The sequence below is a fragment of the Bactrocera oleae genome, chromosome 6 (assembly GCF_042242935.1).
Source record: "Bactrocera oleae isolate idBacOlea1 chromosome 6, idBacOlea1, whole genome shotgun sequence".
In the NCBI taxonomy this organism is placed as follows: domain Eukaryota; kingdom Metazoa; phylum Arthropoda; class Insecta; order Diptera; family Tephritidae; genus Bactrocera; species Bactrocera oleae.
Window position 1 is genome coordinate 66,783,091 of NC_091540.1, and position 24,319 is coordinate 66,807,409.

The following is a 24,319-nucleotide window of genomic DNA, read 5'->3' on the forward strand; positions in this document are numbered from 1 at the left end:
TGAATTTTCGAAATATGATTTTCGAAAAGTGATTTTCGAAAGGAGCAATTACATATATTAACTACCGTTACAATAAATTTCTGAGCGCTCACTGCTGCTCAATACTACACCGAGTAATTCCATTCACAGGAGCACATTACATTTACTCCCAACTTCGAAACGACGAAGTTTCCACTCTCGCAACGAATTAAACCAATTGGAGAACGAGGGCTACTCCTTGACGGCCTCGTGCCAGCAGCAACAGTCGCATTGGTGCACAACATGTATACGATGCTACAGCTTCGTGGCTCGGCAAAAGACAAATTCAGTTCAAATTCAACTAGCGCCGGAAGTAGACGTGTAAGTTAACGAAGTGCTCAAGTGCTCAAGTGCCGCTGTATTACGGTATTACGGTGTAGCGGTGCGGTGCGAGACATTTCGCTGCAATTGGCAGTTTGATTGCCTTCGCGTACGCTGTTTTGTAAAGCGATGCGGTTGGGTGTGTGCGTTTGTTTGTGTTTTTACAATATATAGCGATATTTCCCATCTGTGTGTGATAAAATTGTAAAAGTTAAAAACTAAAAGCCATACGAAATGTCGTTAATGTGTTGCTGAGGTGCAGCTGTGTGGAAAGTGCATATCGCGGCGACTGCAAAAGCCGAACGGCAATCAAATAAAGACGAGTTTACTGCTTCGAAATGCACAGCTGCCCCAGTAATGGTCGTGCTCGCCAAATACCCAGGTTTTATGTGTGTGTGTGGGTAGCGCGTTGCAACGTGAAGCAGTAAAGTGCAGTTAGTCGGTCTAACGGTGCACTTAATTTTATGCGCCAGCTGCCAACAACTCGCTAGCTCGCTCGCTGCCGGCAGTGTAACGCTTTATGGGCAAGGAAGAAGTGAGTTTAGTGCGAAGGAAAATGAAAACCGCATAACTACGGTTATGGGTCTGTGCCAACGTTGATGTCTGAAATGCGTGTATGATGCCACACAGAGACCGTTATATGTACGAGTATATATATAATATATATATTGCCAAAAAGTGAAAGCGCACACATGCTAGTGGAGCGATGAAACGTGTGTGTATAAAAATAATGTTAACTTATTGCCAGGCATGTCACAACATTTGTTGTTTCCATTTTTGCTTTTCTTGTTTTCTTTTCGTTGTGTCATGCTTATTTAATTGCAACATAAATTACACTTAAATGCACACATTACATCAACAAATGGCAACAAAGGTGGCAGCAAAGGTGGCAAGCTGCCTATTGAGCCTTCGCATGTTGCCGTCAGCCTTTTTTATACTATATGTACCAACAATAACAACACCCCAGCTCTTAACTCTCAGCTTCCTTGTTTGCTTTCTTACTGTGGCTAATAGGAGTTAGGGGCATGTCATAAAAAAAAGTGAATACTCTAACATAATTGTAAACAAAAACCTCAACTTCACCATAAGCAAGCAAGCAACGATCGCTTGAAGATTGACACGACAAGCGAGCGAGAATAACAAGGCCATAAAACGGCAAACGGTGGGGAGCGGGGGAAAGGCGGGCAAGTATAATGGGAGAATAACAGCAGCCGGTAGTAAATAACAACATTTGCTGGCAACACATGAAAAGAGAAGAAATTGAAGATAAAAAAGGAATAGTCTTAAAAAAAAGAAAAGTCTTAAAATTTGCTGCTGATTTTAAAGCAGGGGGAAAAAAAAATTAAAGAAAGAAAACGTGGCAAAAACATGTAAAAAAAGAACACTCAGTAGGTTATTTTTGTACATGAAACATATATGCATGAGAAATATACATATACTTAAATGTATGTGTGTTTCAAAGTCGCATAAGTCATACGTATACAAGTTAATTTCTTTTACGTTCAGAGATGGTTGGAAAATCATAGAAAAATTTTAACACTGTTACTAATGGCTTAAAATTACTTAGAGGGTATAGCATAGATAGCGATGCTAAGTGACCATGCTGACAATTTTTTATCTACCTTTTCCCAATGATAATGCCTCTTGGATATCTCAAAGGGTTATGACTGTCAAGGATTTTCAGAAAAAAGAACAACATTTTTTATTGGCTTAAAGTGCACGTCAGAGTTCTAAAAAAAATACTCAATTGGTCAAATAGTGGAAGATAACATGTGTTGTCTAATTTAGTATAGTGTTATTGTATTGTAGCTGCAAAAAGCATCCCTGAAATAATTTGAAAGAATGTTACGAGTTGACAACCTTTGTCTGGATAAAAATTCGGGTACGTTCCGGTTACGCAGACACAACTGTTGTATGGAGGGCCCACTATAGTGTCGAAGCGTTTTGTCTAAACCAACCTGTTTGCTTGTTAAACATTAAACGCGTTTTTTTCGCAACTGCATTTTTGAAATCATGTGCAGATGGTACACAAAGTCTTTGGCATCCATTCCATTGAAATTTTAACAATAGCTTTATAGTGACATTATCTGAAAAACAGCGTACCATTTTTGTTATTATAGCAAATGTTTTTTTTTACAGAAGTGTGAGTAGTAGTACCTAATTTTTTTAGTAAAAAATTTGAAACTTTTTTACAAGTACGCCATTCTTGGAAAAATTTACGTAAAGATTAAAATCTTTGGTGTCTACTATGTTGTAAGTCTTATATAGTAGATGAAGACCCCGTTTTTTTTTTTTGTTTCAGATATCAAAAATAGAATCAACGTCGCCTGTGGAGGCTTTTTGTATAAAAATTTCAATACAATTTTTTTTATACACTTGAATACGGATTTATAAAAGCCTGACAGCAAAAATTCGATTCCTTTCTGCTTACTCCCAGAATTTCTAACTACCCACCTACCCAGTTTGACCTAACACCTTAATCAATAAATATATGTATAGTGTGGTAAAAAATTGATTTATATATTATATATAATTTAGTAAGGTGCTCTTGATTTTTAGAAGCCTTATTTAAAAACTTCGAAATATCGTAGCAAATCAATTACATTATCCAAAAATATACACAAAAAACAGTTGAAGTATTTTATTATAGCTAAGTAAGTTGGCATCTTGTTTAGTGATAGAGAGTTGTTTAATCTGTTTTCATTATATGTAGAAGTTGCGTTTATTTCGGTCATAAAATAATAGAATCATAAAGATTTTTCTTTCTTAACTTTTCTTCTTCTTCAGCGTTTGGCTTTGAAAAACATTTGCAAGAGTATTACAAAGGGTAGGATTTATTCATAAGGAAGATTGCTTCTATTTGCCGTTTTAATCTAATTTTAAGTTGGACCTTTAATTAATGTTGAAATTCCACTAAATTAAAAAATGCTCTTGTTATAAGGAGACACTTTAACATTAAAGTCAAATATTACGCCTAGTGGGCTTAAGAAAAAAACTTAAAAGTATTTCTTTAGAGGGATATATGAAATTGATGTCATAAATTTATTTTTTATAAAGTAAATAAGAGTATAAGAGTCGATATAGTTTAAGTTCCAGCATTACGATTTTTCGCAAAACACTGTGAAAAATCATTGAATAAGTTTGCGATTTCTGTGCATTGATACACGCTAGATATTACTGCGAAAAAATATTTTTCCATATCAGTGCAAAGTCTGCCTAAAATATTACGGATAATGAAAAGAAATGGTATGGGCATAACGGCCACATTCCTTTTCATCCAGTTTACATAAGTTTTAAATATTTTAACAAGTTGTAAATATAACTTCAATTGGTGCAAAAATATTCGAATACCAATGCCACCTGTTGAGCAAGTTGTCCTCCACAAGAAAATTCTGTAATTCACTGTTTACATATATGCATATTCTAAAATCTCTTATGAATTTTGAAAGTTATTTTAGTAATTTAAAGGTATTTGATTATATTGGATTACATAATTACAAGTATAACTAAATATGAAACGTAAAATCGAATTAATTTTACCTAAGCGGCTACATGAGTTTCGTTGAGCAAAAAACGGTCTATTGTTAATAATTATTTTTTTCATATAAAAAAAAAATATATTTTATTCAAACTTTTTATTATTACAAAGATACAAATTTTTTGCAAAGATATTGTGAAATTTTCAAAGGAATATATTCAAAACTCGGCCCTTACGATGTCATTCCCGGTAGCCCCTCGGAAAACAGCTGCATCCGCGTTGACAGCAGAATTACTTATAGGATTACCAAAGGTAAAAAAAAAATAGGTGCTTTGGTTGAGACCATAGACTAGGTATTGGACGTACAAAAAATTAAAAAATTAAAAATTTTATTTTCGGTTTGTTTGTTTTTAATATTTTTGGTTGTTGTAACATCAAAAAAAATTTTTAATTTTTTAACGGTTTTACAATAAAATACAAATTCTGGAGAAAATTCGTCGACGGTTTGTTTGTTTTTAATATTTTTGGTTGTTGTAACTGAACAAATAAAAACTTCTTTCAAGGCCTTGTAAATTATATCTCGAAGACCTGTAAAATTTTATTGAGATCAGTTAAGTAGTTCGCAAGAAATCTTGACAATCGACTTTGAAAACACAGTTTCGAGAAAAACGCGTTTAAAATTTTAAGTGACAGCTGGCCTGAAGCGTGCAACTTTTCTAAATCTGCAACTGTATCTGTATCTCCAAAAGTATTACTCGGATCAACTTGTAAACTTAGGACAATATTCCAGAGTTTACATAGAATTATACAAAGCGATAAAAAAAATTTGTTTTTGAAGCCGTAAAACCCATGTAACCCTTTATAAACACAGAATACCTTTTATGAAGATATTTCTCTCGATTTTGCTCTAACCGATTTGTATGCCAGCTATATACTACGATACATTGGTTCAATCTGAACAATCCGTTCGAGGATTGCAGCTTTACCTTGGACAATTATCTATGCCAAATTTCGTAAAGATAGTTTGTCAAATAATACAATTTTCCATGCAACCACTTAACTTTGATCGATTAGCTTGTATGTGCAAAATTCCAGATAGAATTCTCAAAAACTGAGGGACTGGTTCGCGTTTATACCGGGGAACGGACAGACAGACAGATAACAGGATATGTACTAAATTGATTCAGCTCGTTACGCTGATTATTTATATGTATACTTTATAGGCGCTTCAACGTTTCCTACTTGGTGTTACAAGCTTCTTGGTAAACTAAATATATCCTGTTTCGGGTATACTCCCTAAAACGTGTGTTTTTAGACGAATATAATTATGTACTAGCATAACTCTCAGAGCAGCTGTCAAAGTGAACACATGATAGATACTTACTGCAGTGCTAACTGAATATTACTGCAAATGATAAGGCAACGATTCTCTTGTAATTTTAGTATTCATGTTCTAAATTTCAGTAGTTTAGGCTTTAAATGGTTAAAATAAGCGCAGGCCCTTACAGCAGCTGTACTTGCTATATGCTTTCTTTTTATTGAAACGAATTCGTGTTGATCGTATTATATACCATAAAGAAATGTGATATGAGACCCGAATTCGTTAAACCAACATTCCGTAAGTCATTTAAAAAGACTCTTATCCTGGAAAATGTGGTGTAAAATTGGATGACAAGCTGATCCTAGTAAGACAAAGTCTCGATAACTATAAGTTTTGATTTTATGACTACTTCTCAAACTCAAAATGCTATAAAATGCATACCAATAAAGCTAGCGTATTAATAGTTTCTCTTAATTTTTTATGGTTTCATTTGAAATGAAACAAAAAATTTGATTGGTGATATTCTAATAACTGTATAAACACAAAAAAATTTCCTTAATTTATACTATTTTTATTTAAATTTTGTAATTAGCCTTTTTGTTTATTTTTTTAAAAAAATATTTACACTAAAATCGTAAAAAAAAATGAATCAATATTTATATAAAACATTAAACAACATAATCCTGCTATATTTGAAATCAAAATAGTGGAATTATTGTTTCTGTTTAGTCATGTGTGTAGATTAACCTCGTTTATATTAATAACAAAATATCCGTTAACCAAATGTGAATATAAACTTTACATGTGTTTAACATTTCACACAACCTAATCAAATAATAAACGTCTATTAAAATTTATCTAAAACGCTCGAACACACACACACGTACTTTTAATTACCCTTTGTCACGCACATTCGTACCATTAAACACACATCCGCACACACACACACTGAAGCATTAATGTAGGTATGAAAATTTTTGCACATGAATATGCAAAGTAACGCTTAGCGGTAATGTGAAAGTGATTTGAAATTCATGCAAAAACAACATTAGTGGGGTATGTAGAAGCTAGCTTAAAGTGCTTTACGTAAGCACATGTGGACTTGTGTAACCTCGTTTATTCGTCTGAATACTATTTTAAATCGAGGTTAGCGACACGCTCACTGTTAAATTGCTGAGTTAAGCAGATTTTGAATCTATTTGTATATAAACTTAAAAATAAGCCGTTAGCAGTTTGATGGTTCTGCAGATGAAGAGCATGAAACGCGTCAGAAGACACTGGAGGTACGCTGTACGCGTCAGTAAGTCTCGGAAAAGTATTACTATTAGCTAACTTAATAAAATTTTAAGAATTCTTTTCGGAAGATTTCTTGTCATCAGGTTGCGTATGTATAAACCATATCACTACAAGATGTTCTGTAAACCAAATTCTCTTCGGCAGCGCTACTTTTTTTTTAATTTTTGGGGATACAAGTTTATTGGAGTGAATGGCGTGACTCATGTTTCCAAGATTATTCCTCATAAGACGTAAAATTTCTTTGATATTACTTTAGGAACTGAGTGAAATTGTTCGTATAATTTCATGACTTCAAAGCACCCTATAGAGAGCACCCTTTATAGAGCACTCAGATGATTGCTAAAACAATTTTCGAGTTTCAAGCTCAAAAGATCGCTTGTTGCTGTAGTGTACACCCCGAACGAAACGATTTTTTCAACAGTATATTTCGCGAAAAGCTTGTAAATATGTCATTTTATATTGAACTTTTCCCTGGTTTGGAAGTTTTCTCAATAATTTTCGATAGTCATCCAAGTAAAAATATTTTATGTTCCGATCATTTCTTTCATTTAAAGTAGATATGATATTGTCTAGTTGTCATGATTTCTAGCAAAAAAAAACATATTGTTATAATAAACCTTTCAGTCTTCACAAAAGTAATTTAAATGAGCGCTTTTCTTTAATCGAATCTAAGTTTTTCAATTAATTAAAATATAGGTTCTTGTGTCTTATAAAATACTTTAATATATGGTAAATTTTTTTTTAAATTTGACTATATGTAAAAATTTTCTTTTTAGCCATGTGCCGAAAAGTAGGTACTATTTTATGAGTAAAATTATCACTGCTTTCAGGAAATTAGTACTCGTACATATTTAAATTGTGTTTCCGCCAAAATGTAGGCAACATTAAAGAGATAATTTTTTCTTTATACTAGATAAAATAAAAAAATTGCCGTCAAATATAAAATTGGTCATTATTCAAAAGCAAGAAATTGAGGCAAATTTAATGTTGGAATTAATATTGTTACGAAAATAATAGCAAAAGTTGTCGTATTAAACTGAAAAATTTGGAAAGTTTGATTTGCAATTTGGATCTTTTTTTTTTTTCTTTTTTGAAAGTTATACTTCACAGTCAAGGGTACACCAACTAGCGATAGTTATAAATTTGAAAAGACTATTTATGAACGTTTCGTTTTAGAAAATATCACTAGTTAAACTTGAGCTTGGCAAAGTTCAAGTAATAATAAAAAGACAAATTATTGTAATGAAAACTTTATAAATGAACAGATCTTCACTAAATTAATATTTTACTTAATACTCTCAAATTTTTGAAGATGTATATTTGAAATTGTTGATAATGGACCTTAAAAACCTTTTACCTATCGTTTGAAAGTATTAAACATTAGATGTGTAAAGTAAGTTATGTAAATATCCATGTAAAAAGGTTTTTTTGGTCAGAAACAACATAAACTGTTTGTGTTAACGAATAGTCATTAATAAAAAGTAGTTTGTAAAAGGTTTTGAATATTTTAATATTGAACCTATTCTTGCCAAATCACGTGGATGTCTAAAGATGTGAGATCTAAGATGTTTTAAAAAGGTGTTGCGCTTTTTCAACCCCATCTCCTTCCAGTAAACTTCTTAAACTGTCAACTGGTAAGATTTTTTACCTTACTACATGGACACCAATAAGGTAATGACTGGCTCCTCTCTTGCTGAGTTAGAAAATTTCGCAGGTTCTCTTACGATTTATATGTGGCAAGAAAGATGTTGCAACTGCACAAGCACTGACAGTTTCCCAGCACTTATCAAGCTCCAAAAAGGCCTAGTTTCTCAATGTAACCCAAGAGGACAGTGAAGCTCAGACAAAGTCCGGTTTCAACGACAGTAATTTTAGAACACCAGGGGTTGAAATATTCAACTAGTAATTTCAGATGAATTTAACGCTTTCTAGGAAATTTTCAACGAAAACAATACAACGAACTTGAAATCATTTGTGTGCTTTATCAAATAGTGATGATAAATTATATAATATTTTTATCATGCAAAATTAAAATACATTGATTTATATATGAGTGAAAATAGTTTAAAACAATAAATAAATTTTAACATGAAAAAATCAAAGTTGCTCCTTTTACAACAATTAAAAGCTTCACCGCAAATTACCGGTTAGATTGTACTTTCGCTAATAACTGCAAAGCATTTGCATATTCAAACACATGCACACATACACATATGAGCAGAACAGTATAAACATTAGGTGAAGAGCTAAATTGCAGGTAAATATGGAAGAAGAAAAAAGCAAATTAAGCAAACAAAAAAAAAAAACAAAAAAAAAAAACGAAAGTAAAACAAAATGGAAACCACAAAATCAACAGAACAGAACAAACAATAATAACAACAACAACAAAGCCACTGTAATGACGGGTAAAAACAACAATTAGTGCATTTTACGATGCAGGCGCAATAAAATGAGGACAATAAGGGCAACACACAGCTAACCTGCCTATTTATGACAACAACACTAACACACACACACAGCCACACACACACAATGCAATGCAAATCACGCTAATGCATACAAACAAACTTTGCAACATGTGCACTAATACAAGTATATATATATTTCTGTGCAAACACATGAGTAGATTGCGCTGTGTGTGTGTGTGTGTGTTTGCAATGAAAATGACTGAAGTGAAGGAAACACAAAAGAAATGCAAATATGCACAACAATTCATAACAGCAGTGGCAAGCGCTAACAACAACAACGACTTCTACGTGCACGACTTCTACACACACATGCATATATTGCGTACAATTAAACATATTTACACACCAGCGTACATATTTACATAAGTGAGCGGTGACGACGACATGCTTTGTGTGCAACAGCTGTGAGCGTTTTGTGGCAAATGTACCGTTCATCCTTAAAATTCGTTGTTGTTGCTCTTATTGCCGTTAGCTGTTGACTGTGTGCTGTTATGTTGTTGACAGCACCACAACCACAAGCCGTAGAAACACACAAGCGAAAGAACTCTGAGGCGTTAAGGGACGGTAAAGAAAAGCAGAAGTAAGGGCGAAATCGAAAAAAATGTGAAAAATATGTCTCATAAGAGGTGATGCATGTTGCATACATTATGTTGTTGACTTTTGCATATTGACGGATTTCGCACAGTGCATTGTTGTCGGTAAATATTTGAACAAAAAAATAAGTAATACAAAGTGTTGAAAAAACGAAATTATGTCACCAGTTGCCTCTCTGAAGTCATTTCAGAAGTTTAATAATTGAACCAGCACGAAAATTATTACTTCGAAGAATCCTTAGTTTTGAGATATCAAACTGAAATTTCTTACATGTTCTTATCTCACCTGGAAACTGCTTACTTGTCGTAAGCGCCGTAGCATGTAGCTGTCATTTTCAAGGGTCAACTTTTTTATTTGGCTATATATCTTCACGCGATTTTGCATAAATAACAAACGAACCAATCGGGATTAAGTGCTTGTATGGAAAACTTTTTCAGTTAACGAGATATCTTCACCGCAATTGGCGCGGCTTATTATCCAAGGCCAGTGTGCAACCTCCAAAATATTGTTAGCGTTACTATAGCATAAAGCTGCCATACAAACTGTACGATCAAAATCAAGCTCTTGTAAGGAATCTTTTATATTTTTGAATGGTCTTAGAGCTTTGGCCGAAGTTTAACTTTTTTCTGGTTCTTATTTGATTACAACTCGCATTATATTAAGCAGAATGAAGAACCTTATCTATTTATGTACTTGTATATAGTAGTGGAGTTTTTAAAGCAAATCGTACAGTCTGCATAGACTCCACTGTCGTGGTAACGATCTTTTGTTTCGGCTGTATTGTCTAATTTTTCCAACGCCCCCTCTGTATTTGCATCCAACTTAACTGACGAAACCACTGTGCAAACGAAATGCACAAAAAACGCTGCGCCTAGGAAATACATATGTATCTGCATGAGCTAGGCATATTATGACAGCTGAAGTGATTGTGAGTGCTTACTTGTGCTCGCAGCGCAAAAGTCAAAGTCAACAGGGGTACTTAACCGACTTGTTGCTGCTTTTACTTACAATTCGAGCACCGCTACTTACACACTGGCATATACATATATTTTCATCTATGTATTTGTATGCGTGTGCTATTCGACACAGGCGCGTATATATGTTTGCGGCAATTTGCATACTTAGCTATACTTATGTGCTCGTGGCATACTTGTAGGCGCTTAAAGCCTGTTTTAAATACACGCAAATTATTGCGCTTTTCGTCGTTGCTGTAGACATAATAATTAAGCATAAGTGTCACATAATTTTGTCGGTAATATAGAGTTGTTACGAAGGCAGAGGCGCTTACTCACTGTCACAGAATTAAGCTGTTAATAGGTGGCTCGTGTTTTAGAACTTTTTTCTAGCATAATATATAAATATTTTGCACGTATGTATTGTTTATACTGTGTTTTGTCGACAAATTTAGATTTAAGCATTATTAGAATGCTGTAATTCTATTGGCTTATAAGATTATATTGTTTTCTGATTTAAATATAGAAATATATGTATAAAAGAAAGCTGAAAGTTAACGTTACAGAAACCCTTCAGAGTAATTCATAAAACTCTTAAGTCGATGGGCCTAAAGCAAAATAGGTTTGTTCTGGTTTTTCCTTAATTTGTCAATATATTTCAGATCACTTCTTTCACGTATGGTTTTCAGTGAGGCAATACCTTATTTCGATGTTAGTCTGTTTGACGGAAACATCGTTTACAAATGCAAATTTATCACCAAAGCAATAGTTCGGTAATCGCGAGGCAATTTTGCAGTTTTTCCAGCGATGAAGCTAACTTTTGGTTTATTGGATGCGTTAGTAAACGAAATTGATCAATTTGGAGTCATGATAATCTACAAGTTATTGTTGAGACGTTGCTACATTCTTAAAAAAATCATTGTTTGGTGTGCTCTTGTGCTCTTTGGGATGAGCAAAACTGAAGCCGACCATAATGTGACAATCAATGGGTAACGCTATAGAGCTATGTTTCTTGTTGCTCAACATAACTTTTTCTGTCTTGAATTGGAGGATGTTGATGTGGATGTTTCCATCAAGACGGCGCTAAGTGCCATACAGCCAACTAAAGAATCAATTTATTGGAAGAAACTCCAAGATCGTGCGATTTAACATGTCTAAAAAAACATTCTTTATATTTATGAGAATAAAAAATAAATTTTTTTTATTAAATTGAAGGAAGGGTTTCATAACACTTCTTTGTAAAGTTGGAAAAATATTATTTTCTGAGCCAATCGCTGATTTGCCTAAGACTTTTATTTCTATTTCCATCAGCTCACGCAGGATGTCTGAAGGTGTAAGCTCCAAGGTGTTTAAGCCGCATCTTGCAAAGGCGCGACTTTCAAGTAGGCAATGTTGGCAAGTAGAGCTAAATGATTTTTACGTACTAATGGTTACCCAGCGCTCGAAGGCTACTCTTAGTACTTGCTATGTAGTTTTTTAGTTTGAACATGAGACGTCATAACAACCCACTATAGCTTGCTAAAAATTTTTCAACCATAAATCGATAGTGAAATATGAAGATCGAAGTTATGTATACTGCATTGCTGGAAGAATTAATGGTTACACCAAAGCCCACAAATAAATTGTACCTGAGTGGGTCTACATTGAAAGCGAGATGAGTTACACTACATTCTGCGCTTCCTAGTATCTTAGATAGTCAGGACACAAGAGTCTTGACTGCCTGTGGTGTCTAATTACCAGTCACTGATAAAACTTAGAGCATATTTTTGCAATGAAAATGATTATTTTAAAATAATCAGAACTTGTTGCTCACCATCAATCATCGGGAGATATATATATACATATATAACTATATTTCGACAATGTTGGTATATATCGTACAAGTTTTGCTTGCGGTTTTATATCTACCTTATAAATTATTATTATATACATATATGAAATAGATTCGGAAAACATATTTCACCGTAAAATGATTCGAAAAAACATTACTTCGCATTTGAATTACCTCTACAATTTGCATAGATGTCTCTCCCCTCTTTTCACTAATCTTTTTTACTCATCGACTATGCAAATATTTCAAATGTCAGCCCAATATATTCACTTAATACGTGTGTCTTAATGTCTTATGAGCGAATCAAATCCAACACTTGGTAATTGAAATTCTTCGCCTGTGTTTGCATAATGTTGTCTGCATAGCAGACATGCTCTCATCTAACCGAAATAAAATCCTCGCATATCTTAACATATTTACACAAGACTACAAACAGTTAACTGCACAGCCTCCATTCACATGTGTTTGACTTTGCGCACCATTGCATGAATTCCTGAAAACAAAACATTTCAAAACCGAGCATACACACGTATTGTCTGTTAACCTTTTTTCCTCCGACGACGACCTAAAATTCCATAATCTGTATCCCTTTTTAAATTCACGTGTCCTACATGAGCTGGGTTGACAATTCGTTGCCACAAAGACACATACACATAAGCACAGCAACGATTAAGTGCGTTTGCTTGTGTGCTTAGTTACAGTTACAGTGAGCTTATGTTTGCGGTCAGCGCTCTCCTGTGCAGACAAAGCAAACCCTCGTAAATTCTTGTTTACTATTAAACATTATTTTCGGTTCATTGTTGTCTCAATTTTGTGGTTCACTTTGTCACAAATCGATTTTGTTGTTTCAATCGTTTGTCATTGGCAAATTGTGAAGAATTTTCAATACTGCTGTATTGATACAAATATCTAGTTAGTGCTTCTCCTTCTTGATTATTTACTTTGTTTTCCAATGCACACGGAGATTTCGACGGACCGATATTTTATTGGCACAGACAAAGACAAAAACACCAAATGCATGTCCAAATTTATTCGGTCTTTTGCAATTTAAAATGTAGATTTTCATTTTATGCACAGTTTATAGTTATTGTGTGATTTATTTAAAGTAAGCAATCCATAAGAGTTATGCTTCCATTCATTCAACCTAACACATCCTTACCTGAAGTTAAAACGGTGCTCATTAATATTTTAGTAGGAAAGAACACATTAAGGCTCCTTGCTAGATGACCTTTAGCTCAAAGCTAGTAGATAAATATTTTGAAGCTCTTCTCTTAAGCGACAAACTATAGATTAATTGGCAATATAAATCTGATCGGGCGTATTTTTTTTTGTTGGGAAACATATACATAGTATATACAGCAGACCCTCCACGTTCTAACTCATATTTATCATTTAAATAACTTACAGACAATTGGGATGCTAAAAAAAGCTTCTTTGGCTATATATTAATTTCAGAGAACTATAAAGATTCGAACGCGGTAGTTAGCTTAGTTAACGATTGTGCCTTGACTTGTACTAATTTGACAGGCCAAAAGCTTACAATTGTCATAAATTTTTTCAATTTATGAATTAAGCACCCAAAGGATAATTAGTAATAACTTTCGAAAGGTTTTAGAAAAACGTTTTTCGATCATTGTGGTTTCGTAATAATTTTTTTCATGCTTGTTGTTTGATTACTCTTACAGCTGTTTTACTATCTAAAATACTAGCGGCGATCCTAAATATAAATAATGTTTTTAATATAATTTTAGCTGACGCGAACTAAAATATAGCAATTAAACGCAGTCTAAGCTTATGGTATGTCAAGATTATACAAAATTCGACTGTAATTTGTTCCCCATTTCATTAAATAATGGATGTTTAATCCTTTCGCAACATTTTTATACTCTCGCAACATGTTGCTACAGAGTTAGTTAAGTTAATAGGTTTTTAATATAAAGTTTTGCCAAAACCCGAAGCACTTCCTTACTTGTTCTGTGATAACTTCTTTTAAACATAATTGAGAAAGTGAAAGAAAAACTCTAAAACTTGTTCACAGTAAAAAAAAACAACCGTATCATCATTTCAGCATGAGCTATTTTTCTAAACAAAATATTTTTATTTAATTACATTTATTTACCATATGGACTATATGTAAAGATGCACCAAAACAGAAACATATATTGATTTAGCTAAAAGTTTTTGCGTTAAAATTGTTTTAATTTAAGTTTTTTAACTAACCGAAATAACTAACCGAAACTGTTTGTTTAGCAATAAAAAAAATTATTCAAATATTTTAGTGAAATTTGGAAAGCTGATATATATTTTTTCATGACTTTTTTTTGCAAAATAAATCTGGAAAAATTTTGCTAATGGAAAAACCTTTTAATTTCTATGTAGCGGGTAAGAAACAAAAAATATAAATAATAATAAATAACAAAATGTTGAATGGACAAAATATAGCAAAAAAGCTGTAACCAGCAAAAATCTCTAACCAGCAAAAATTTTATTTTAGCTAAAAAGTGTTGTGCTAGAGATGAGTAGAAATATGCAAATTAGTAAAATAAAGTACAAAATTATTTCGAAATAATTAAAACCGTAAATATATCACGTTACAATAGGAAAAATAAAAACCGAAAATGCAGTGAAGTTTTTTAAAACGAGATTATGCTAAGGCCGCAATAAAAAGCGGAATGCACTCAAGTGAAATTTATGAAAAGAAATATCTATTAATTGTATGCCATATTAAAAAAAATTTGAATTTTTTCAGCTGCATATATCAAATTGCAAGCCACTCATTATGAGTTATTTCGAAAAATCGCCAGCTAAATTGCAATAATCACTATTAGTTATCTGCAACAAAACATAATGAAATGAAAAAAAGTTTAAAAAAAAAAATCATGCTCGTTAGTAATATCAACCACTTCCAACACATATCAAAACGACATTATCAGCAGCAAGCGACCTAAACAAAATCTGCTCAAGTAACAAAAAATTTACCAAAATTAGAAAAACAAGATATAATAAGAGCTTAGCCTGAAATTAGTTGGCTAATATTGCATTTGGAGGCAACGCAACGCGACGACGCCCAGCTGTTAAAATGTTCATAATTACGGTCATTAAGTTGCTGCTAATTGCGCTGAACCTCTTTCCCAGCCGCTGGACAAATCGGAAAGTGATGTTCCTCATCTATCTCACAAATCTGGTGACACATGGTGAGTAGTGCGAAATTTCATGTCAAATTAGTAATCAATCTTTTTTTTGGAAATGCGCTTTGTTTTTTATTTTACTTTGCATCAAACGCAAAATGTTTTGCTTTGTTTTATATTGACGCGCTAATTGCTTGAGTGATTAAATTTCCCACATTTCTTTTAAAACTTGAGTGGAATATTAATAAAATTTACGTAATTGCAACATTGAAATTTCAAATCAGTTTTGAACCAAAACAAATGGAAAATAAAATTCTTGATGAATAAAAAGAAAGAAATCGAAATTGTCGCTAAGTGCTAATAGAGGATATTTTAGAGAAATTAACCCGTTTCATATCTCCTAGAAACATTAATTAATTAGTGACTAAATTTTATTTCGAAAGTGGGATATCAAAAAGATGTTTGCTAATGTCATTAATTAAACATTTTATATCTTATTATTCTTTATATTAGATTATTTCCCAAAAAAATTATTTTAAACTAAAACTATTATTGCAACTCATTGAGGAAAAAGGAAGCCATGAAAGAAAAAGGAAACCAATACCCATTTTTTATTACAAAAGAATTGGTTTCGGATTTCTTTAGATAATATTTATAAATATCATTAATATCACAAAACTGAAAATTTCAGCAAAGTACTTAAAAAGGATGTTGAATAGTGGTTTTGCTGCGTTTTCGTACAGCTTTTGTCAAAACCAAATAATAAAGTTAACAGTCTAACGAAAGCTCCTTTGAAAGCATTTTGTAGAAGCTCAAAATGAAAGTCTTGCGAAAGCTTTTTGTCGAAGCCCAAAATAAAAACAAATGTCTTGGGAAAGCTCCAGTGAAAGCTTTTTGTGAAAGCCAAAAATAAAAAAAAAATTTGTGAAAGCTTCTGTGAAAGGTTTTTGTAGAAGCCGAAAAAATTAATAAAAGTCCTTCAAAAGCTGCTGTGAGAGTATTTGCGAAAGCTTTTTCTTTAAGCTCAAAAAAAAACCTGTGCTTAGTAAAATCTGCATTTGAGTAGTCCCGACATTAGTATTAATCAATTGAGAACAACGGAAAATATCGTGCAGAGATCGCTAGAGAGTTCATAGCGAACAAAACTCAAATAAAGGTCGCGCTCTTATTCACCATATTTAACTACATGTAACTGTTTTCTATTAAGAATATTTAAATGTGCGTGGACTATAAAGGCCTTTATATAGAGCACTCCTTGACTTACTTATGCTGCTAACAATGAACAGATTTAATGCGCGGCAATAATTTTCGGTTTCGGATTTGGTATTTTAATAATAAAAAAATAAATCAAAATATAATAAATTAGATAAAAACTGTTTATTACTAGAATATGGATAGTCTAAAGGTGTAAGATATTTTAGTGTCCTCCTACAACTTTTGAAAGATAACCTTTGCTGAGGACGAATAAGTCCCAAGATTTCATACGCCTTACCCTGAGCCAGAACGACCTAGCGACTGTTGCTAGTAGCTGACCAGCGATTACCAAACTCGCCCTAAAATATAAAAAAAAAAAACAATATAAAAATAATCTAAACCACACGTAAGCTTTCTTGAATATGTTCTAGCTAGGAAGTTTTTCTACACAATTTAAAATAATATTACACAATATATATTCAAATAAATTAAAAATTATGCAGAAGTATATAAATTACTTATAATATTATTTATATCACATGGTGTCTTAGTAATTTACCTTACTACTCATTTACTCAGTAGATGCATATACTTTTTGCCAAGCATAATATATATGAGCATATATTGAAAATATTTGAATTACAAAATGAAATTTCCTGCAGTGATGATGGATGAGCCACGCTTCGCGCAACCGATACCAAATGTTACAGTTGCTGTTGGACGAGACGCCAATCTGCCATGTGTTGTTGAGCACTTGGGTGGTTACAAGGTCAGTTGAAATTTTTTAAAATTTCTACAAATATATTATTATATTTAACTAATATTTCAAATAAGGTTTGCAACTTTTCAGCTGTCAGTGTTTTTTTACTTCCTCTCTGTAATTTCTAATTTTTATTTATATTTTTAGGTCGCCTGGATCCACATTGATCGCCAAATGATACTTACAATACACAAACACGTCATCTCGCGCATACCACGCTATACTATTACCTACGATAATGCCAACACGTGGTTGTTGCATGTGAATCAAGCGCATCAAGATGATCGTGGCTATTATATGTGCCAAGTAAATACGAATCCTATGATAAGCCAAGTGGGCTACCTGCAGGTTGTGGGTGGGTACAATTAACTTTATCTAAGTATTATTAATAATTACTGCTCCAATATAAAATTATTATACCATAAAATTGCTTCATATTTACTTATTTAGTTAATCATCATTTCTTATATTTTAAGTTTTATAACAATTCTGCTTATAACATTTATTAATAACTAGCTTAAATTTGCTTTCTTATTTTGTCTTATAATATATTTATTTCTCATATTTTAAATTTTGTAATAATTTTATTCATACATATATTTGTTTCCATTTTCAGTACCACCGAATATCTTAGACATCGAAAGCACACCCTCATCCGTGGCTGTGCGTGAAAATCAAAATATTAATATGACTTGCCGTGCTGACGGCTTTCCTACACCGAAAATTATTTGGCGTCGCGAAGATGGCGAAGAAATTGCTGTCGAAAAGAAGAAGAAAGGTGAGTCTCACACAGGTTAAACAGCAATTTTTTCATAAAAAAAAAAATATATATATATAAATGATATCTTATTATTTTATATTATTACTTTTCTTCACTTTATCTCTGCTGCTTAGTTTTGGTCTACGATGGCGAAGTTTTGCCCTTGACGAAAGTTAGCCGTAATGAAATGGGCGCGTATCTATGTATTGCCACCAATGGTGTACCGCCCTCGGTGTCTAAACGGATTATACTGGATGTTGAATGTGAGTGTACATATGTGCCTTCATTTAATGCATAATATGTAAACTATATCTTATTGTGATGAAATGTTGATTAGTAACTACAAATTCATTTAATATTTTAAATTACTCCACAATATTTGTTTTTGTCCTATATGTAACTAAACATACATGGCGGTTCTATCGAAAAATAATAATAACTAAATATTGAAATTATTATTCAAAATACTTTAAACAACATATCTGCCCATCCATATAAAGATATATATATATTCTAACAATTTTTATGTGCTTCTGATTTTCATTTATTTGTTCATTAAAGTTTCTCCTATGATTTGGGTACCAAATCAGCTTGTTGGCGCACCAGCTGGCACCGATGTCACAATTGATTGTCATACGGAGGCACATCCAAAGTGAGTTTAAGAATTTTTTAAGTAATGGGCGGAACCTAATGAAGAATCGAATATTGTCAAAAAGGTTGTTTAAATATACTCTCTATTTATATTTATAAATTATCTGATAAATTTTAGGAAATTTATTCGGTAGTTAATAATTTATTAATTATATTTTTAAATTTTGCAATCAAAAATATAAAATTTTTAATGGCCTTCAAAATAGCTGCCAAAATAATTGTTTTAATATATATATTTTCGTTAATAGAATAAGCTTACATTGTGTACAATTATTTGCAAGTATTTGTAAATATTTCAGTATAAGTGACAAAATGGGATTTGAATTATTACTGAAGGTTGTTGAAAAAAGTTTAAATGAAGAATAAATATCATAATTTTCCGTTTCATTCTGAGCAATAAAAATCTAGAAAATATTTTATGTAAGTAGAAGGATCTTATAGAAGTTGTAACGATTTTCTTGCATCATTATATAACAAAAGTTATATTTTACTAAATCATATAATATAAATAATATGAAATGCCTCGGTTTTCATGAGATTTCAAAAAAGTATTTTATATATCTACCAAAACTTGGGAAGCGATATTAGACAAGTTTGGGTTAATCGGAGTATTTTAAAACTGTTATTTAATATCGTAATATATTTTAGCACTGCTAATTGTGTATAAAATAATCCATTTTTTCTATATTTTTAAAACTTAGCTATTCAAGAATGTGTTTATTAGATACTTTTTCAAAATTCAAATTATTTTCGGAGATTTATGTAGGTAATTTTGCTGACTGAGCATCCAAACTGGTTCGACTGGAACTGAAAGTTTAAACGCGTTTTTCTCAAAACTGTCTTTTTCAAAATAATACCCACGATTTCTGGGTTCTAATGGATCGTGTCAACTGAAATTTTTAGAGAGTATTTTTCCTAGACCTCTCGAGACCTCTCCTTGATTTTTACTATTCTCAAAAAATTCGAAATGGTCAAAAAAAGTGGAACGAAAATGGTTTGTTTTTTCAAGCAGTCGCTATATCCTGAACATTTTTTTCAAACTTGTTCTTAGTTCCAGGCATTGGCACATTATTCTACATAATTTTTTTTTCTTTTATAGTTTTAGACGGCTAGCCTTTTTGTTTTGAGACCCCCGTTTTATCATTATTTTTATTTTTAACTTTATTAATTTTTGATTTTTCCCTATATTCATGTAATGTTAATGAATAACCAAGAGAAAAATTAATATTTAATTACTCTGCTATTTATTAGGGCTTAATAAAAACCAGTCGTTATGAAATTATTTTGTAAAATTAACATTATAATATTTTCATAAACTTTTTGAGTAGAAGACACCTTAGAATAGATTAATTATGAGGTATGCACCGCGACCTATGGTCTATTGTGCCCTAGGACATACCTTATAAATATCTTTCTTTAAGAGATATCCAATTTTCCATTTTATTTTCTTCTCCATGTCTTTACCACTCCTTTCTTTTACTTTTTTTTACTATAGTTATTCAACAGTTCGCTGTCTGTATTTTGAGCTCAGAAATTAATTAAAGCAGTATCAATTTGATTTTATATTTCCGCAATCGTTAAGGGACAAATCTATTTGGAGTTAAAAATAAATTAACTTATTTATGTCGACTAAGTCGATTTAAAAATAACACACTAAATTTCTTAACTAATGTAACAAATATTTTTGGAGTTAAAGCCTTTTAAATAATAGCCGCTGAGTTCAATCAGCGCAATAAATTTTTCTTTAAACGCATTTTTCTCGAATCAAAATTTTTCTGCATGTTCTGTGTATAGTTCTGCATACAAGGATAATAATCTGAATTAAAATCGAAATTTAGCCGGCCAAAAATTACCAACATTTTGAGTAACATTCAAATTTTTCTTAAAACTCCGTTATTTTGCCAATTTTTGAATTTTTTCGCGATTATGTCATTGTAATGATCAATATCTTCTAGTATAGAATTCTTGGTTTGGTTTCATCAAAAATCCCAAAAAATTTTTTTTAGGCTACTATACTATGTGGCCTTAATAAATATACTTTTAAAAATGTCTTAGCAAATTTTTAAGTTGTATTTAATTTACCACTGAAAAAAATTTTATTTTAGCTATATATTGTTTATATTTGATACTTCTTTACAGAGCAATAATTTATTGGGTATACAACTCAGTCATGGTGCTGCCAAGCAAAAAGTATAAAACGGACTACACGGAAAATTCCTACCGGTAAGTTCAGCATCTTCAAAAAATAGTTTAAAATACTAAATTAAATATAAATGATGATTAGAAATTATTACCATCGGTCACCTGGCAGTATAAATTATCTATTTTATTTTAAATATTTATTTTGTGAAATTTTTTCTTCTCTGAGTAATGAATTAGTTTTTGAAAACTATTGCTATAATAGAAGTCTACATAATTACTGCAATTCTATAAGTATTGTATATATTTGCGAAACACAAAAATATTTTTCTTGTTTTTAACAGATTGTCTCTTACAAATACTATAAAAATATAAATATTATTGTATTGAGAATTTGTAGACATTTCATTTCGAAACAATGCTCTTTGCCGTATCCTTCCCACGCAGCAACCCTAAACTATTTATTATTATTGCTTTATTCTGTTTTCCGTTACGCTTACATTCATTAATGCAACATGCAACAAATACGGAACAACAATAACAATAACTGCATCACAGCGCTCACATGAAACTGACAATAAGAAATTTACAATATGGTGACTTTGGCAACTATCGGTGCATATCTAAGAACTCGCTCGGTGAAACGGAAGGATCTATACGTGTTTACGGTAAGTAAAATGAAATGCATGCACATTTATTTACATACAAAATGAGTAGCAGCAGCAGAAAGTGCACAATCACAATATCATATGTATTGAGAGACACAGTTGCATTGTTGCAAGTTTTATGAGATATTGTTGGTAGCAACAAAATATTGTATGTGTGATAGATAAACCGTTACACTATTTAAATGGTACTGAATGGTAACTTTTTGATATGTTACCAGTCCGTGGTGGGATTTCTGAAGTTTCATATTTATGTATTGTATTTAAAAACTTATATTTATCGAGGAGCGTATTAGTCAATCATGTAGAGATTCTTCGAAAAATGGGTCAAATGATAGTCTCGGTCACGTGACGTTGAGTTAATTACCTGTTGCATAAGTGATAAAAGACTGGCGTTGCAAAAAAAAAGTGATGCAAAATAAGAATGAGCGGATAGTCTACTTAAGTTCGGTCTGTATATATGCGAAATAGTTTCTTAACAAGCTAAGAAATAGTAATCTGAAATGTCACACACATCTCTCGAAAGAGCTGCTTATATATATCGGCACCGTCGATATCGTACCACTATGTGATGTAGCTGCCATACAAACTGAACGATTCAAATCAAGTCCTTGTATGGAAAACTTTTTTATAAGACAAGATATCTTCACGAGATTATGCATAACCTGTCAACCAAAAAAGTACCCCAATCAGCGTGAATATTGTTTAGATCAAAAATTTATAGCATATAGCTGCCATACAAACTGATCGATGCAAACAAGACAAGTATTTTTTATACCCTTTTGTGCTTTAAGAAATGCACCTGTGAAGGGATTTATAGCTTCGTTTCAGTCTAAGTTTTTTGTTTTTAAAAACGTTACACCATTTTCTATCACATCGCCATCTAGCGGATCGTTGTAGTATTTAATAATTTGACATGCAGCTAGGTTAAGTCTTTGAATGCATTAATGATATATTCTGCTACAGTGTTAAAGAATATACATATCATAATACGATAACGATACATTTTGTATTAATTATTTCAGAAATTCCCCTACCATCGACGCCTTCAAAGCAAGTCACACACACCACAATTGAGACCAGAGAAAGTGAGTATAACTGAATTAAATATTTTATTACAAGAAAAATATGAACATACCTAACGAAAAAAAACTTATATATTTCAATTTAGTTAAAAATCACACATAATAATATTTTTTTCTTCTATTATTTTTCATTAATCAATGCTCTCAGACAATATCATACCCACACGCAATGACTCCATAAACGCCATACAAAAGGATATATCCTTGATGAAAGCGGATTTGCTGGGTAGTGGCGCATCATCGGCTTCCTCCTCACATTCCGCCACTGCATCTATTTCGGGAGGAAATGGAAATAGTCTGTCGGCGCTGGGGGGTTCCGGTATAAATGCCATCGATCGAAAGGGTACGCTGGCTATCGGCAAAAGCATGTACTACACAGAGCAGCCACCGAAGCAGTTGGATGGATCAGCGGGTGAGTAGTTAATAAAGAAAATTGCTTAATTGAAGGAGTATTTGTTTCAGTGTAACTCATAGATAGAGGCACAAAGTGTGGAATACTTTATAAATTAAATAAAAAAATATATCAATCTATATAAATTTTTTTTATATACAATAATATAATAGTTTCCATAAAAATATTTAATTTTTACGAATTTTCTATTTGTCTTTTAAAACTTTACAGCTGGCACCTTACACAAATCACCAAGCAACTTCTATTTGTGTAGATTTGCGTTAATATTCTTATTGTTAAGAAATCAATCATAAAATTTATGGTGTTTTGGGTATTCAAATAATTAACAAAATATAACGAATAAACATTTGAAAAAATTAGATGTAAAATAATTGTAAAATATGATATATTAAATATTTACTATTGATATAAAAAACTAAAATCAAGTTAAAGAGTTGGCTATGATATAATTTAATTAAAAACATAAAATATGTATAATTATATTTTTTTGTGAACGCAGTTTTCGATAAATAGTTAAACCTAAGCATTGAAACGCTTAATGCCCGAAACATTAACCAAAATGTCTGAGTCGAGCCATGCGAGGTATTTAGATGTTCTGATATCTCTCTGATGCCATCTTGATGAGTTTCAAGCACTGTTTCTTTAACTTTTTTGATGTTATTGTCTTAAACAGAGGTAGATGGACCATTCGCATGAGAAAATGCTTTATGCCACTCAAATAACTCAGTTCGGGATAAAGTAGACTCCCCAAAAATTTCTGCAACAATTTCAACGATGCCGTAGCCGTGATTGAAAATATAAAATTGCAATTTCGTTGTTAAATTTTTTCCACTTTAAAAATCCTCAGTCAAGCTTTTTATGTCGTTCACAAACCGCTACCAAGCACACACAAATTGACACATATAGAACAAACTTCACACAAACATAAAAAATGTTTTCGATTCGGCTTGCGACCAACAATTTAAATTGACCAATCCGGTTCAAATTTGATATTTTTTCGGCAGGCTTTAGTAATGTGAAATTATATCACGTTCAATCTATTAGGTTTTAAAATGTTTTTTGTTTCAAAATAATTTTTCTATTTAACGTTGATTTCAGCTAATTATTTCACTCATCAGCTAAAGCTTAACTACCTGAACAATTAGAACGACTCAACATTTTTGAATTAAAAATTCAATTTATTTTATTTAACTTTAAGTACTTATTCTAAAACTTTATACTAATTAAGCCGTTTATATGATTTTC

At 31.9% G+C, this 24,319-nt stretch overlaps 1 protein-coding gene across 1 annotated transcript; it reads left to right on the top strand.

Moving 5' to 3' along the window:
* The first annotated feature begins 476 nt into the window (after positions 1-476).
* On the top strand, positions 477-23,507 carry DIP-delta (Dpr-interacting protein delta). The gene is made up of 12 exons (XM_036364483.2): positions 477-874; positions 15,030-15,474; positions 17,265-17,371; positions 17,510-17,717; positions 17,979-18,140; positions 18,257-18,385; positions 18,684-18,774; positions 20,913-20,996; positions 21,471-21,580; positions 22,603-22,665; positions 22,811-23,074; positions 23,285-23,507. The coding sequence occupies exons 2-12, from the start codon at positions 15,360-15,362 to the stop codon at positions 23,365-23,367; spliced, it is 1,416 nt and encodes a 471-aa protein (XP_036220376.2). The 5' UTR covers positions 477-874; positions 15,030-15,359; the 3' UTR covers positions 23,368-23,507.
* The last annotated feature ends 812 nt before the right edge of the window (positions 23,508-24,319 follow it).